The sequence below is a fragment of the Chiloscyllium plagiosum genome, chromosome 30 (assembly GCF_004010195.1).
Source record: "Chiloscyllium plagiosum isolate BGI_BamShark_2017 chromosome 30, ASM401019v2, whole genome shotgun sequence".
In the NCBI taxonomy this organism is placed as follows: domain Eukaryota; kingdom Metazoa; phylum Chordata; class Chondrichthyes; order Orectolobiformes; family Hemiscylliidae; genus Chiloscyllium; species Chiloscyllium plagiosum.
This window is the reverse complement of record NC_057739.1, coordinates 34337710-34354167: the sequence shown is the minus strand read 5'-3', so window position 1 is coordinate 34354167 and position 16458 is coordinate 34337710. Positions and strand designations below refer to the sequence as shown.

At 39.8% G+C, this 16458-nt stretch overlaps 1 protein-coding gene across 3 annotated transcripts in view; it reads right to left on the bottom strand.

Annotated features, from left to right (window-relative positions):
• Positions 1–16458, bottom strand: part of ak8 (adenylate kinase 8) — a 178116-nt gene that overhangs the window by 102620 nt on the left and 59038 nt on the right. For 2 of the 3 annotated variants that reach the window (XM_043720309.1, XM_043720310.1), the window contains exon 6: positions 10889–10970. The exons of the other annotated variant lie outside the window; for it this stretch is intronic. In XM_043720309.1, the coding sequence (XP_043576244.1) occupies positions 10889–10970 (82 nt within the window). The remainder of the gene's footprint in view (positions 1–10888; positions 10971–16458) is intronic. 3 annotated transcript variants of the gene reach the window in all.

The window sequence follows — 16458 nt, the reverse complement described above, 5'->3', positions numbered from 1 at the left end:
GGGTTGGGGGACTGGTGTTGGACAGGGTTGGGGGGTGGGAGGTGGATTTGGGGGCGGAGTTGGATGAGGCGGTGGACGATGTCAGGGGGCGAGGGCTCGCATGCTGTGTGCTGCTGCAATACCCTGAACGGGGAGCAGATTTTAAAGCTCCGAGCCCGAGAGGAAAGGCATTTAATCAATTAACCTAATAATCGATTATCCAAACAAAATATTGCCCACCCATAACGTTCGGATAATCGAGGTTCCCCTGTATATGTTAACAGATGAGACTTCAGGCTAAAGTGGACATGTTTTGGAAGTGACCTGCATAATTAAAGGGGAGTGGTCAGCTCTCTAGCTGAGCAGTTCAGCCCAGAACTAGGTAGAAGTTCAGCAGTGAACAGGCTCTCTCTCTCTCTCTTTCTGCCCTTCTAACTTTAACCTGTAAGCATCTGTTCCCTTTCTTTTACTGTTTTTTGAGGGGGTTTGCTTATTGGGAACTGTTGTGTATATTCAGAACAGCATAATTAAGTCTAGTTTGAATAGACTGTGTTCTATAGGGATTCTTTATTCTGTTCTTTGTGTTTCATTGTGTAATTTTGTGAATAAATTTCTGTCTCTTTTAAAACCTGGTAGTCAACCGAGCTAACTTACACCCAGTAATTTTCTCTGTGCACATGCTGAAACAAATTGTAAAGTTATGATCTGGGTTGCCAGCTCAAAAATGTTTGAGTGGTCTAGCCTTGTCCATAACACGTTGATTAGGAAAGGCGCTGGGAACCTAACATATGATTCTAAAAAGATTAATGTGGTATTTCAGAGATTTTACTGAATTATACCAATCTGAGGGTTGTGAGGAGGGACGGGCCAAGATGGAGTCCTTTTTCCAGGATCTGGAGCTTCTGGGTGTGACCCCCGAGCAAGAATCTTTTCTCAATGCCCTCTTATCAGAGCAAGTGCTGCTGGATGCTGTGAAGCAGCTTCAGACTGGAAAGGCCCCTGGTCCTGATGGATTTCCCAGCGAATTTTATAAGGAATTTATAAGCATATTGTCAGGCCCAATACTCAACATGTTCAATGACTTGTACAGTCATGATAATCTCCTGCCATCTCTAAGAGAGACCAATATTTTGTTTATTCTTAAAAAAAGGGAGGGTCCTGGAGGACTGTGCTTCTTACAGGCCCATTTCATGCTCAAATGTTGACTTTAAAATCCTATATAAGACTATTGAATTAAGGCTGGAAACTGTGTTATCTTCTATTGTTAAAGAGGATCAGATGGGCTTCATAAAGGGCCATCGATCCTCCAATAATGTTAGGAGGCTGCTTAATGTAATTCAAGAGTGTCAACAACAGTCAATACAGGGATTGGTGATTTCTCTAGATGCAGGGAAGGCATTTGATCGAGTTGGGTAGCCGTACCTTTTTTATACTCTAGAGCAGTTTGGCTTGGGTGAAGCCTTTATAAGATAGGTAAAGGTTCTCTACAGTGACCCTCTCACTGCAGTCATCATCAATAGGGTATAATCAAGCAATTTTTTAGGGGCAGTCAATAGTGTTGTCATTGCTTTTTACATTGGTGATTGAACCGTTGGTGGAGGCCATTCATAGGGATCCTAATATATTGGCTCCAGAAGCAGGGTCAAAATTACACAAGATTTCATTGTATGTGGACAATATCCTCATTTCTTTTGTCAAATCCAACAGTTTCGGTGCCTCGCTTGGTACACTTTTTCAGGGTACAAGATTTATTTTGCAAAATCAGAGGCTATGCCTATGGGTGGTCTTACGAAGGTACAAGGTATTGAGGGTGAATCTCGATTCCCATTTAAGTAATCACAGGGGTTTTATGTATTTGGGCATATTCATCACTCCAGTGTTTGATCGGTTGTTTAAAGCTAATTTTATTCAATTATTTGACAAAATCAAAGAAGATCATCAAAGAGGGGAGGTACTTCCGCTCTTATTAAGATGAATATTCTCCCCGTTTGTTGTACCCTATATGAATGCTCCCCCTGATTTTCGATAAGCAAACGTTCAGGAGACTGAATGGCTGGATCAGCTCTTTTATTTGGCATCATAAGTGGCCCCTTATTAAATTAGCTAAACTGCAGTTGCCTCACAGATTGGGGGGAGTGGATCTTCTGGACATTAAAACCTATCAACTGAGCTCACTTTTATCTTACGTGAGTGACTGGACTTGTGGGGACCCTCTTTCAATATGGTTAGATATCGAAACCTCGCAGGCAAAGTGCCCCCTTACGAGCTTGCTGTTTTTGGACAAAATGAGGACTGTTAAGGAATATTGCCATAACCCAATAGTTGTCAATATTGTTAAAGCATGGAGGGCAATTCAGCAGAGAGCAAGCAATGTTGGCAAAACATCTTTTCTTACACCTATAGTGGGTATGCCAGGTTTTTAACTGGGGATAATGGATTCAGGATTCAAGTTCTGGGCAGCTAGGGGTGTGTCTTGTATGGGTGATTTATTTGAGGGAGTCTTTTGACCAGTTAGTGCAGAAATACAAGCTATCTAGCCGGGACCTCTTTTGTTTTTTTTCAAGTTAGGGATTTTATTCAAAAAAAGACTCCACTTTTGACTGATCCCTACAAATCCGACATAGAGAAGAGGCTGCTCAGTGCTAACAGTACACTTTCTGTCAGCACTCTATATCATCAACTGGGGGGGGGGCGGCCCCTCATATGAGTTTGATCAGCTTGGCAGGCTGTGAGAGAGAGAGAGCTAGGCATTGAGGTCTCCTCACAGGCATGGGAAGATGTTTAGGAAAACGCAAGAAAGATATCAATTTGCAATAGGATCCATGCTTTACAGTTGAAGATTCTCCACAGGGTCCGCTTGGCTCCAGATCGTTTATCAAAATTTAAACCAGGAGTATCTTCAACATGCCCCAAGTGTAAAGTTAGTATGGGCACTCTTACCCATTGTCTCTGGTCCTGTGGCAGGCTTCAAACATACTGGAGCACTGTGGCAAGTACAATGGAGGGGATTTTGAGTGTAAGGATGGAGAAGGATCCAATCTCTCTTCTTCTTGACCTGCCCAGTGTATTCCCTGTAGGTGCGCATAAGAAAAATCTTTTCAACATCCTTTTTGCGCAAGAAAGAATACCTTGTTAGGTTGGGTGTCCAAAAATCCCCTGGGCCTGTTGAGTTGGCGTAAGGTTGTTATGGAATATATCCCCTTGCACCTTCTTACAAGTACAGTACACCACAAAACTGAGAATTTCTATAAGACACGGCGGCCCTTTTTGGAATACCTGGACACAGATTTGTCTGCCACACTAATGAGGGCTTTTATATAGCTGTAACGATTGTGTTTACGGATCTGATATCCAGACAGGGGAGCTGTGAACGTATGAATTATGGAAATTAGTGCTCTCGATATTTTGAGAGCTAGTGTTTTGGTTTGCTAAGCTGTATTATTATTTATTAGTTTGTTGTTAGTTATTATTTATTTAGTTAACTAGTTAGTTGAGATTTTTTATATTTTTATATATATATTTATACATTTGTGCATGAGGGTGGTTTGGGTTTTTAAAACTTTTTTGTGTTCTTTCTTTGTACTGTTTTGTATTTGTTGTAATATTAAAATATCTATTTTTCAATAAAAATATATTTTTTAAAAAGTCCTTCCAAACAAGGATAATTTGCATTATCACTGTTTTGAAACAATTAAGTTGAGCTGAAAAGATACTTTGCTCAAGATTAGAAAAAAAAATCTTTTTATTATGGTTTTACACATCAAGATTACTTCTTGCTCTCATTGCTGTGTAACAGATTTTATCATTGTTATCTAATACGTATAAGAATTATTCAGTCTAGAACTTAATTGTAAGATGATTAAGGTTACACTTTTGTAAAATCACAAGGCATGGCACTATATTTTCCAGCTGTTTTTATTGTATATTTTCTTGGACACAAAAGTGCAAATTGTCTGAGAACAAAGAAGTAATGTATCCTTACCCTTTACAAAAAAAGGTTGCTCTTACTGGTATGCAGGCAAGGAATCAAGATGATCCAACCTTACTATGTAATATTTATAACTTTGGTGTTCCCTGATCATGCTTACACAGCTTGGAGATCATTAATTTTTTCACATACTTCACGTAGCAAATGATTTCAAGAGAGGCATCTGTGAGGTAATCCATTTTGGATCTAAAAAGGTTTAATTATTTTTTATTCATCCATGGGAGTGGACATTGCTGGTTAAGACAGCATTTAGTGCTTATCTCTAATTGGCTAGAGGGCACGGCAGATCACATTTAGGCTAGACCAGGTAAGGACAGATTGCCTTCCCTATAGGACATTAGTGAACCGAGTGGCAGTTGGGGGGTGGGGAAGGTGGTTTCCTGACTATTAGCAATAGTTTCATGATCATTGTTAGACTCCTAATTTCAGATATTTTTAATGGAGTTCAAATTCCACCATCTGCCATGGCAGTATTTGAACCCAGGTCCCTAGAACATGACCTGGGTCTCTGAATTAATAGGTCTAGTGATAAAACCTGATTGCTTTTTAACCGTGGCTTGCTCTGCCAAATAAGAGAGTGATGTGGGGATGCCAGTGTTGGACTAGGATGGACAAAATTAGTAGTCACATAACACCAGGTTATAGTCCAACAGGTTTACTTGAAATCACAAGCTTTTGGATTGCTGCTCCTTCATCAGCTGAAGTGGCCCACTTGATTTCAAAATGTTGAACTATAACCTGGTATTGTGTGACTCCTGAATGTAAGAGATTAGTTAAAAGTCAACTGCATTGCTATGGTAGAGATATATAGGCCAGACCAGTAAGGATGGCACATTTTCTTCCATAAAGCCCATTATAAAAGAATCACAATCAATGACAGTTTAATGGCAACTATTACTAAGACTAACTTTATATTCTGGATGAATTAATTAAATTTAAAGTCCAGCTGCCGTGGTGGGATTTGAACCCATGCCCCTACAGTATGAACCTCTAGGTTAATGTCCAATGTCATTACCGTAATACCACTAGCTCCCCTTGAAGTAAGTAAACTTACAGAGCTATGGGATAGAGTGGAGGAAAAAGAACTGATTAGATTGATTCACAAAGAGATTCAGTGGGCCAAATGGCTTTCTTCTGAGCTGTAAATGATGATGCCTCTCTAACAAGCTTAAGTGGCTAAATGGCCTACTCCTGTTCCTATAGATTTAAAGCTTTCATCTGGTTATTTCTTTCTTTCTTTATTGGAATTCCTTTAGATTTGGCACATGAAGCAACAGTGTCAAATAAGTTCACCAAATGATTAAGTCAGCACAATGCTAACATATAACTAAAACAAAGACTTTTTTTTTGAAAGAGTTTGAAAGGCTCCAAATAAACTAATTGTCCAGCAGACTGACTTATGTTGAGTATAAATGCTGGCCTGGTTTTAAATCCAGCCCCAGACAGATGGGATGAAAGTCTCTGACAGCTGTCAAGGGTCCTAAATGAAATCAGTTTGGGTAGTGTCAAGCCAATTCCCGGCAGTCACAAGTTCTACAAAATTGGCTTCAAATTCAGTGCAACTGGCAGTAAATGGTCGATCATAATCAGACAAGCCATAAGGATAGTTAATATGGGAGATGGCAATGTTGCACTGATTTAATAAGGAATTCTTTGAAGCTCCAATGTGGTGTATTAATAACTGTTATTTACAATACACCTGAGCACAATACTCTTGCTGATTACAAAGAAAACAAACATTTCATACTCCAGCAACTTAAGGAATATAAAACTCTCCAAAAAAATGAAAAGGGTTTTTTTTCTATAATCGTAAAGAAAGAGAGTGATTGAATTCGGTTCCCTTAATTTCTACCACTGACTAGTTTTTGTCACATATTTATTAAAAGGTTGTGGGCATGATGGCTAGGCCAGCATTTACTGACAATCATTAATTGTCCTTCAAAAGATGGCAGTGAGCCTTCTTGAACTGCTGCAGTCCATGAAGTATAAGTACTCCCACAGTCCTGTAAAAGAGGGAGTTTCAGGATTATGACTCAGTGATGATGAGGGAATGGCAACAAAGGACCTGGTTTTCCACTATACCATCCAAGAGATAGCAGAGAATGCATGCCTTCCAATTATAATAGCTGCAGTTATTTAACATTCTGAAGAGTATTAACTGGCTGAACAAAGTTAAAAATCACACCACACCAGGTTATAGTCCAACAGGTTTAATTGGAAGCACACTAGCTTTCGGAGCGACGCTCCTTCATCAGGTGATTGTGATGAAGGAGCTAGTGTGCTTCCAATTAAACCTGTTGGACTATAACCTGGTGTTGTGTGATTTTTAACTTTGTACACCCCAGTCCAACACCGGCATCTCCGAATCATAACTGGCTGGAGACAGGGATTCCACATTTCACTAAGGTGGAAGTCCTTCCTCAGATTGCCAACCATAGATCTTTAGGTCCTAGAGCACCAGTGACAGGAGGTGAGACCAGAGGTTTGGGGTTAATAGGGGTTTGAAGATCTTGATGGAAAGGTCAGACAAGCAGAAGAGAAGAATCACACTGAATGGGTGAAAATGTGAAAAGGGGACCGTTGAGGGAGATATGCTCGAGTGGGAAATGAGTGGGTAAATTGAATAAGAGGCAGTGCTCTCAAGATCAGTGGCACTTAAACTTCCAGCCAGTGACTCCTTTCAAACTTCAAATGAGGACACATATTGCATCTCTCAATCAGCAGCCCATAAGCACATTTGTGAATTCACTGATTACATTTATAAGAAATCAGCACAGTTTGTCCAGTTCACCATAGACCGAAGGACCCAAGGTGCCTGAGATGTCGGGTTTGCAACCATTGCTGGGTTCTCATAGATACAAGGGGTCATCAACTGCACACATGACAATCAGAGCTTCATCACATTAACCAGCCAGATTCCTAAACAGAAAGAGATTTCACTCTCTCAATATCCAGCTCCTTTGTGATCACAGGCAACAATTTCTGTAGCTGTCATATTGGTTACAATTTGCACAGTTCCCAGGTTGCTCAAATGTTTGTTCCGGGTTGGCTTGTGGTGAGAAGCAGACATAGCTAATGATCTCAGTGCACATACTTCAGACTGATGTTGAACAATGCTACAATTCTGCTCATATCTTTACGAGGGCCATCACTGAGTAGAAAAGTAGCCTTCAGAAGTTTCGCTTCTGTTGCCTGGACCACTCAGGAGGGATACTCTAGTGCTTAATGGACAGGATCTTAAGGACTGTGACTGTCACTGTGCCCTGCACAGCAAAGTTAAACGACAAGGTAAGAACTGAGAAGAGGGAGAGATGGGCAGCCACCTGTTTCTTCAAATGATGGTGATGAAGGAGCCAATGCTAATGATAAGGACGCTGAAGAAGACAGGGCAATAGTGAGTCATGGCAGACAGATCATAATTTGTAGGAGCAGAAGTAGGCTATTCCGCCATTTGATCACTGCTTATAGGTTTCTCAACCCCATTTTCCTGCCTTCTTCCTGTAGCCTTTGATTCCCTCCTAATCAAAAATCTATCTCTGTCTCAAATATACTCAATGAATTGGCCTCCATAGCCTTCCAAGACAATGCATTCCACAGATTAACTATCCTCTGGGTGAAGGAAAATCCTCGTTTTAGTTCCCTTCACTCTGAGGCTGTGCATCAGGTCCCAGTCGCTCCACCTAGTGGAAATATCTTTTCCATGTCCACAGTGTCAGGCCTCTCTGTATTCTATAAGTTTTAATGAGATCTCACCTCATCCTTCTAAACTCCTTGAGTACAGATCCAAGAGACCTCAACTGCGCTTCATATGACAAGCCCTTCGTTCCTGAATCCTTCATGGAAATCTCATCTGGACTCTCTCCAAGGCCAGCGCATTCTTCCTTAGACACGAAGCCCAAAACTGCTCACAATATTCCAAATATGGTCTGAGTTTTATGCAGCTTCAGCGGTACATTTCTGCTCTTGTATTCTAGCCCTCTCAAAAGGAATGTTAACAATGAATTTGCCTTCCTAACTGCCAACTGAACCTGCATGTTAACCTAAAGAGAATCCTGAACTAAGACCATAAGCATGTATAGATGTGCATAGTAAGCACAATCATTCTCAGACCTGGGCGGGGATTAATCTGACATAAGGACCCTGACCTCCTTTGGAGGAGTGAGGTATTGAGCTGGCAGGAGAGCAATGGGAACGAGGGTGTGCTGGAGAGGAGGTTGAATATTTACAGCCACCTAGTGATAAAGCCTCAATCAATGCAAATCAAGCACACAATACTTTAATAAAACTTTAGTATGTGTGGCAGTACATGACATCAACAAATCTTCATGTCAAGAACTACATGCTGAAGGCCACCAAGGCTCAATAGGGAAAGACCACTGTCTAAGGTCTTTCTGCCAAAGTATAACAGGGGTCCGTTCAGACCCTCTCCGTTCAGACCCTCTCCCAAAATGAACATAAATAGTTTACTGATATGTAGAAAATATCTTGATTTTACAACTGTAGAGAAGCTGAAAATTTTCAAAAATTCCAATGTGCTGTTTATCTCTTGTCTCCGCAAAGACTGTACAGAACTGATTTAGAACTTCACAGACTTCACAGAAAGAATAAAGTATACTTTCAAAATAAAAAAATCTCAGATCATATTTTGTTACTGTATCCTTATCCCATGAAAACTTCTGGTGAAAAGCCATTAGATGTGTGCATTTTCCTAGTTGTGAACAAAGTGGAGGGATCTGATGGTGTGACAGTATGTCAGCTGCTGAATATTGTAGCGTGACAGGCAATATGTCTGTGGTGAAAGTAGTACTACCCTGGTAGTTGCAATAAGTGATAGATGTTGTCTATATATTAGACATCTAATGGATATACCTAGCAGCCAATCTGTGTGGGACAGTCCATTTCTGTGGCAAGTTTACAGTACTAATGCTCACTCATAGGGGAAAGAAATATTGAATAGATAGTGCATCGCTAGCTGAGCATAACAGATGATTTGTTCTCTTATGGTACTCAACTTAGGTTCTCATCTACTATCCACAGGTCCTGACCTCCACAGCCATCTCTGTTCAGTCTGTATTCATCAGTCAGAAAGGCCTCTTGCTGCTATCCCAAGGGAAAAGAATTTCCCCTCTCTCCTGAATGAGCTTCACGAGGACTTTGAGGGAGGTGTTTCTGAAATGTCGCCTTGTATTAGACATCTCCAGGGTGGGTTGGAAGATGATGAGAGGTTAAGTGATGCTCCTAGGTTGCAAGAAGTGAATTGCTTTGTAAATATGGTGCCTTAGGAAGTGGGGCCCAGAAGGTCCCTGGCATAGAACGTCATGCCTGCCTGCATATAAACTTTAGTGCTTGACCCATGCATGCTCATGTAATGAGCTGAGAAGAATGTAATTGCGCAAGAAAACCCAAATAGAAATACCTTCCATTTTTAGGCTTGCCTTCACACTTAATCTCAAATAAAACAGAATCCCACACTCAAAGAGGCCAGTATGCTATCACCAAGTCACCCTTTATTTACATGTGCATAGTACTTAACACTGACCCAGCTAGCACAGAAACAGCTCTCAAAGTGAACTGAACCTCTGACACTCCTGTTTATTTTCTTTTTTTTAATTTTTTTTTGAAGGGGAGGGTAGGGACTAAATCAAAATAGAGTTGGAGGGAGAAATGATGCATTCCACTCCGTGCGCCACTCCTGTTCTCTTTTTTTTTCCAAAAATCTCCTGTTATTTTTTTTCTTTTTTTTAATTTTAACCCCCACACTACCACCTAAGTGCGGTAGTGCTTATTTTATCCCCACCACCCATGGTGTGTGTGCGCAGGTGTGAGACACAGTGAAAGACACAAAGTGCACGAATCTTTATTCAATTTCCAACACCAGGCAGATAGGAAAACACCCGGGTGGCCAGTGACAAGCACTGCCCTTCACATCAAAGGGCAGTGCTGTGTGATCAAAACAGTGAAGGGGAGGGGACACTCCTGTTTGTATCTGTCAAAGAGGGCTCCCTGAATGGACCAGGTTAACAGCCCCAATTATTGAACTCATATTCTATAAAGTCCACTTCACTGCAGATGCTGGAAACCAGATTCTGGATCAGTGGTGCTGGAAGAGCACAGCTTTTGCCTGAAACGTCGATTTTGCTGCTCGTCGGATGCTGCCTGAATTGCTGTGCTCTTCCAGCACCACTGATCCAGAATCTGGTTTCCAGCATCTGCAGTCATTGTTTTTACCTCGTTGATTTTAACCCTATTGCGAATCCTCTTGCAAGGATGCCTGCCTTGAAGAAGTTTTCCTCCTCTCTCTACAAGAATCTCAGGGAGTCCCTCTCCCACTGCAACTCCCAGGTCATGCTACTTTCTCCCCATCCCCACCCTCCTCTAGCTTATCTCTCCACGCTTCAGGCTCTCTGCCTTTATTCCTGATGAAGGGCTTTTGCCCGAAACGTTGATTTTGATGCTCGTCGGATACTGCCTGAATTGCTGTGCTCTTCCAGCACCACTGATCCAGAATCTGGTTTCCAGCATCTGCAGTCATTGTTTTTACCTCTGTATACCATTTCACCCTACCACCACTTCTGTCAAAAGTATAGAAGGACTCATTTTCCCACTCCATTCAATTCTGAAGAAGAGTTATGTTGGACTCAAAATGTTAGTTTGTTTCAGTCTCCATAGATGCTGTCAGATCTGAGGAGTTTCTCCAACATTTTTTGCATTTGTTTTACAGTTCCAGCAGTAATTTACTTATTTTTTATGTAGAATCCACTTGATGGCTATGAATAGTTTTATTATAACAACAATTTAAGGGAAAAATGTGGAATTAAATTTCTTTTTCTGGGGTGCAATAATCTGATGACTTCATCCTATTTTTAAGATTAATTTTTAAGACTTTGCTTTTAGTTAACATTCTTATCCATGATAACTTACCAACATGTTCTGGCGCAATTCCCATTTCTTGTAATGCAAGTGCTTGTTCTCTAGTTTTTGGGAAACCCACTAGGATCCAACCCTGAGACAACAAACAATCAAAGGGCACTTTGTTACAATTATCAATATGAAAGGGAAGTATGTTTTAGAACTTACTACATAGGATGATATTAAACATACCATACAACTTTGTTAAGAGCACAAGGTTAGCTTCATAATTCAGAAATTGGTAACTTTCCGACTCAACACATCGCATCCACATCAAGTTCTCCCATACATAAGACTTGGCTTTCAACTCTATGAATGAATAGGTTTTGAGTAAGTTTAAACTTCACTCAAAATTACATCTTAACCTCAACTTCAGAAAAATATTTTGCTTCTATGTTACCCACCAATCATCAAGGAGTAAACAGCCATTAAAATAAACTCTATGAAATTTCTCTAATCCCACAGGTATTCAAGTAAACCCCAGAATATTTAGTTCAAAAACACACAACACCAGGTTATGGTCTAACAGGTTTATTTGAAAGCACTAACATTTGGAGCGCTGCTCCTTCATCAGGTGATTGTGGAGCAGAATCATATGACACAGAATTTATAGCAACAGGATTACACAAATTAAATAATATTAAACAAATTTAGTTTGAGTCTTTCATCTTTTAGAATGATCATGTTGGTTTCGGTTCCTTCATATGTAAATCCCAGAACTTTTTTAAAGTTACATTCTCGAGATAGCTTTTAACAATAGGTGCCATCTCAGCTTAGATATTGCATTGAAGGTGCGAAGTTAAAGTCTATCTGTGTCCTAATGTTAGGTCAGACTGATTCTATTTCTAAAGTGGAATTTACAGAATTTTACATGGATTTATACAGTTTTTGAGCAAAATAAAATGTAATTCTGCAATTACAAATTCACCCAACAAACTTGTATGTGTGTGTGTATATGCAGGGGAGACTGAGTGAGTATGCATGTGGGTGTGTATGTGGGAGTCTGCGTGTCTGTGAGAGAGAATGTATGTGTGTGTGAATGTAATGGGGTATAAGTCTGTGAGAGGGTGCGTGTGTGGGTTTCAATGTGGGGAGGTATATGTGCGAGCGTTTGAGGAGAGTTTGTGTATGAGAGAGGGACCGTGTGTGCGTGTGTGTGTGTGTGTGCGCATGCTTGTGTTTGTGTGTATTGTGCAATGGGGTCACCTGTAGTGCGCCAAGAACCCAAGGTCCCAGTTGAGGCCATCCCCATTGGTACTGAACTTGGCTATCATCCTCTGCTCAGCCACTTTGCGTTGTTGCCTGTCCTGAGGTCTGCCTTGGAGAATGGCACACACACTCTCTCAGACATTCACACCCGCACAGACACATCCACATGTACACACTCACTCGGTCTCCCCTTCACTCACACACATGTAAGTTTGTGGGGTGAATTTATAATTGCAGAATTACATTTTATTTTACTCAAAAACTGCATAAATCCGTGCAAAAGTCTGTAAATCCCAATTAAGAAATAGAATCAGTCTGACCTAACATTTAGGACACATCCACATATACTCACTCGGTCTCCCCTGCACTCACACACATATAAGTTTGTGGGGTGAATTTATAATTTCAGAATTACATTTTATTTTACTCAAAAACTGCATAAATAAATGCAAAAGTCTGTAAATCCCAGTTCAGAAACAGAATCAGTCTGACCTAATATTAGGACACAGACAGACTTTAACCTCACACCTTCAATGCATTATCTGAGCTGAGATGGCACCTATTGTTAAAAGCTATCTCGAGAATGTAACTTTAAAAAGGTTCTGGGATTTACATGTGAAGGAACTGAAACTAACATGATCATTCTAAAAGGTGAAAGACTCAAGCTAAATTTGTTTAATATTACATTCTATGACACTGTAATCCTGTTGCTATAAATTCTGTGTCATATGATTCTGCTCCACAACCGCCTGATGAAGAAGCAGCGCTCCGAAAGCTAGTGCCTCCAAATAAACCTGTTAGACTATAACTTGGTGTGGCGTGATTTCTAACTTTGTCCACCCCAGTCCAACACCGGCACTTCCAATCCAGAATATTTATACTTCTATGAACCAAATTTAACTTCTATTCAGTATTGATCTACAAGCCCTCGTTGACTTTTCCAAGATTGAATGAACTGTTATGTTTCAGAAATTTTTCAAGCACCTGTGTTTTGCTACAAAGAACCTTTACTCAATGTTTTCTGAAGGGGAGAAAGTAGAATAGTATTTAGTATTTTTGGTTAGACTATTTTTCATGTATTCACCGCTTTCATTAAAATGTTTTTAAATCTTCAGTCTCACTTGATTATCACCATTTTCCCACATCATTATAGGGTCAGAGAACAATTCAGTAGGTATCCCATCTAGAAGCACTGTTTAAATCTATATCTCATGTATCTACTCTCTTCTAATTTCTGATCTCTGTAAAGGTCATATATATTTCATAGAGTCATACAGCACAGAAATAGATCCTTTGGTTTCCCCAATCCTGTCCCACTTGCTTGCATTTGGCCCATAATCTCTCTGAACCTTTCCTATTCATGTCTAGATTAGAGTGGTGCTGGAAAAGCACAGCAGGTCAGGCAGCATCCTAGGAGCAGTACCTGTCCAAACGTCTTTTAAATGTTGTAACTGCATTTGTCCATACCACTCCTCCTGGCAGTTTATTCTCTATATGCACCACCTTCTGTGTGAAAAGGTTACCTCTCAGGTCCCTTTTAAAACTTTCCCTCTCTCACCTTAAACCTAAGTCTCCGGTTTTGAACTCCCCACCACGGGGAAAAGAAATCTTTGCTATTTCATGATTTTGTAAACCTCTGTAAGATCACCCCTCAACCTCTACATTCCAGGGAGAAAGGTTCCAGCTTAACAAGACTCTCTTGCCTCCCAATTCGCTGGATAACTCCCTTTTTGATTTTTCTTTTCCTTCTCCTTTGCCCATCTCAAAGCACTGAGATTGCACTGGCTAAAGTGATGAACAGTGTTGGAGGACTGTACCTACCTTGCTCTCTCTGCAATTATATAGACTGCACAGTCTTTAACTATCTCCTTTCTCTTGTGTGAATTTATTTCTACCTGAGTAAATGCAGGTAACACACCTACAGGAGTGGCTTTTCATCCCAACACTGCATGAGACCTCTAAAATTCTTGGCCTCTTCCTTTTCCTCATCTCCACAGGGTCACCTCTGAAATGTATGTCAATGACATCTATTGGTATCTCGATCACTTCCGTTGATTGGTCCATGGTGTTAGACTCCATGTGCAATATCCAGCCTTTGCTCAATGAGTACCAAGCTACTGGTTTCAATCCTCATCATTGTCTATAGCAAGAATACAGACTATCCCCCATTCACAGGGAGACCCATATGTTGCGAAACGTCGACATCCCTATTCAACCCCAAACTAAGCTTTAAAGCTTGTTCATTGGCAGGAGTTTTTATCTCCACCTCTACAAATAACTGCCTCCACCTACAGCTCAACACCTTTGACATTGAAACTTCAATGTCTGTCTCTAGACCTTTTTCTCAATGCCTTTTTCACTTTAAATTCTTAATTCTTAAACTATTAATTATTGCATAATGTGGATGAAATAAAATAGAATTACCAGTGACAGCATAGGATTGTGTGATCGTACTGGAACATATTCCTGTTCATCTTTCTTTCAAATGTGTATTTTAAAATGATCCTCCACAATAAACCCACTAGTTTTAGAAAACAAAACTTTACTTCTGACTGAATTTGGAAATTCTTTAAATTACATTGCACAATATTCAAATTTAACTGCTCATTTTTAAACATTTTTATTTCCATATTATGTGAGGATATATTATGATTACATTACAAATATAATTGTGTTGGGTGTCAGTCAGCTCAGTTGACTTGATGATTGGTTTGTGTTGCAGAGTGATGGACCCTCCTTCCCAAACCCTTACCTGAGGCGAGGTGACCCTCAGGTTAAACTACCATCAATTATCCCTCTCTCTCTCTCTCTCTGAGGAGAAAGAAGTCTAATGGTCCAGTAGGACTTTATCTTTAATGACTGTATTTTTGTGTTTCCACACTCAAACTCATAGAATAATTATATTTGCGATTAAGCATTGATAATATGTTAGGAAAATGAAACAATGAGATCTGCAAAGCAACTTCAATTCATTGAAATTAAATCTATAAATTTTCAGATAGGATCCAGCAAATATTTTTCAAGCTCCAGAAATACCATTTTGCAAATAAATTAGAGTTCTCTATCACTTTTGCTTTAATCTTTTGCTTGCAGACATAGTGTAAGATGGCAGAATGAGAAGAAATTTACTAAACTGAATCAATCAGTCTAATAATGCAAAAAGATAAAAACAACAACAATGTTAATAAAATAAAGCAAAGGAATAAGAATTAACACAACAATAAAAATCAGCAAAAAGCACAGGCTCGTTAGTTACAAATGAGAGCATCTTGCTAACAGAATACTCACTCTTAGGACTGCATGCTATAGCACAGCTGAAAATAGTCATTTCCTAAATGCCTTTGTTAAAGTAAATGTAAATGTATTACCAGACTTCACTCTTTGAAAATCCACATTTATAGATATAAATATTATCTCAAGAGCACTCTTTATTGAAATTGCAATGTGTTTTGAATTGTAGAGTAGTAACAGGCTAATTCACAATAATGAAGACAAGTATTGACGAAATAAGAATTTAAAGGAACTTATAGATTCCAATTAACCAACACAGTTCTCTATGAAAACAAATGATGAATGCTCCAAATGCATTTCATACAAAATAACTTTTTACTCAAGATATTCATCTTGTAAAACTTAACACTCCTGTCTTCGAATACTGTAAATAAACTCCCAAGGCAAAAAATTTAAAGAAGCAAATGTATTTACTCATGAACAATAAAAGGTTGCTCTGTATTTATCCCGAGTGTCTTCTATATAGAACTAGACTCTTCAACAAATGCCATATATCTCCAAAAGGATAAAAAAATTATTTTATGAATGGGTAGGTGAGCCAGAATTAGAATTTTTCATCCAAACATTTTGAAATATTGCAATAATATGGAGCTTCTAAAGTTACATTCCAAATATGATTATGCACATACTAGTCTTGTGTTTTAGAACCTACTTAGAGTCATAGAGATGTACAGCATGGAAACAGACCCTTCGGTCCAGATATCCCAACCCATATCCTGGCTCATATCCCTCCAAACCCTTCCTATTCATATACCCATCCAAATGCCTCTTAAATGTTGCAATTGTACCAGCCTCCACCACATCCTCTGGCAACTCATTCCATACACGTACCACCCTCTGCACGGAAACGTTGCCCCTTAGGTCTCTTTTAAATCTTTCCCCTCTCACCCTAAACCTATGCTCTCTAGTTCTGGATTCCCCAACTCCAGGGAAATGACTTTGTCTATTTATCCTATCCATGCCCCGCATAATTTTGTAAACCTCTATAAGGTCACCCCTCAGCCTCCGACGCTCCAGGGAAAACAGCCCCAGCCTGTTCAAGCCTCTCCCTGTAGCTCAAATCCTCCAACCCTGGCAACATC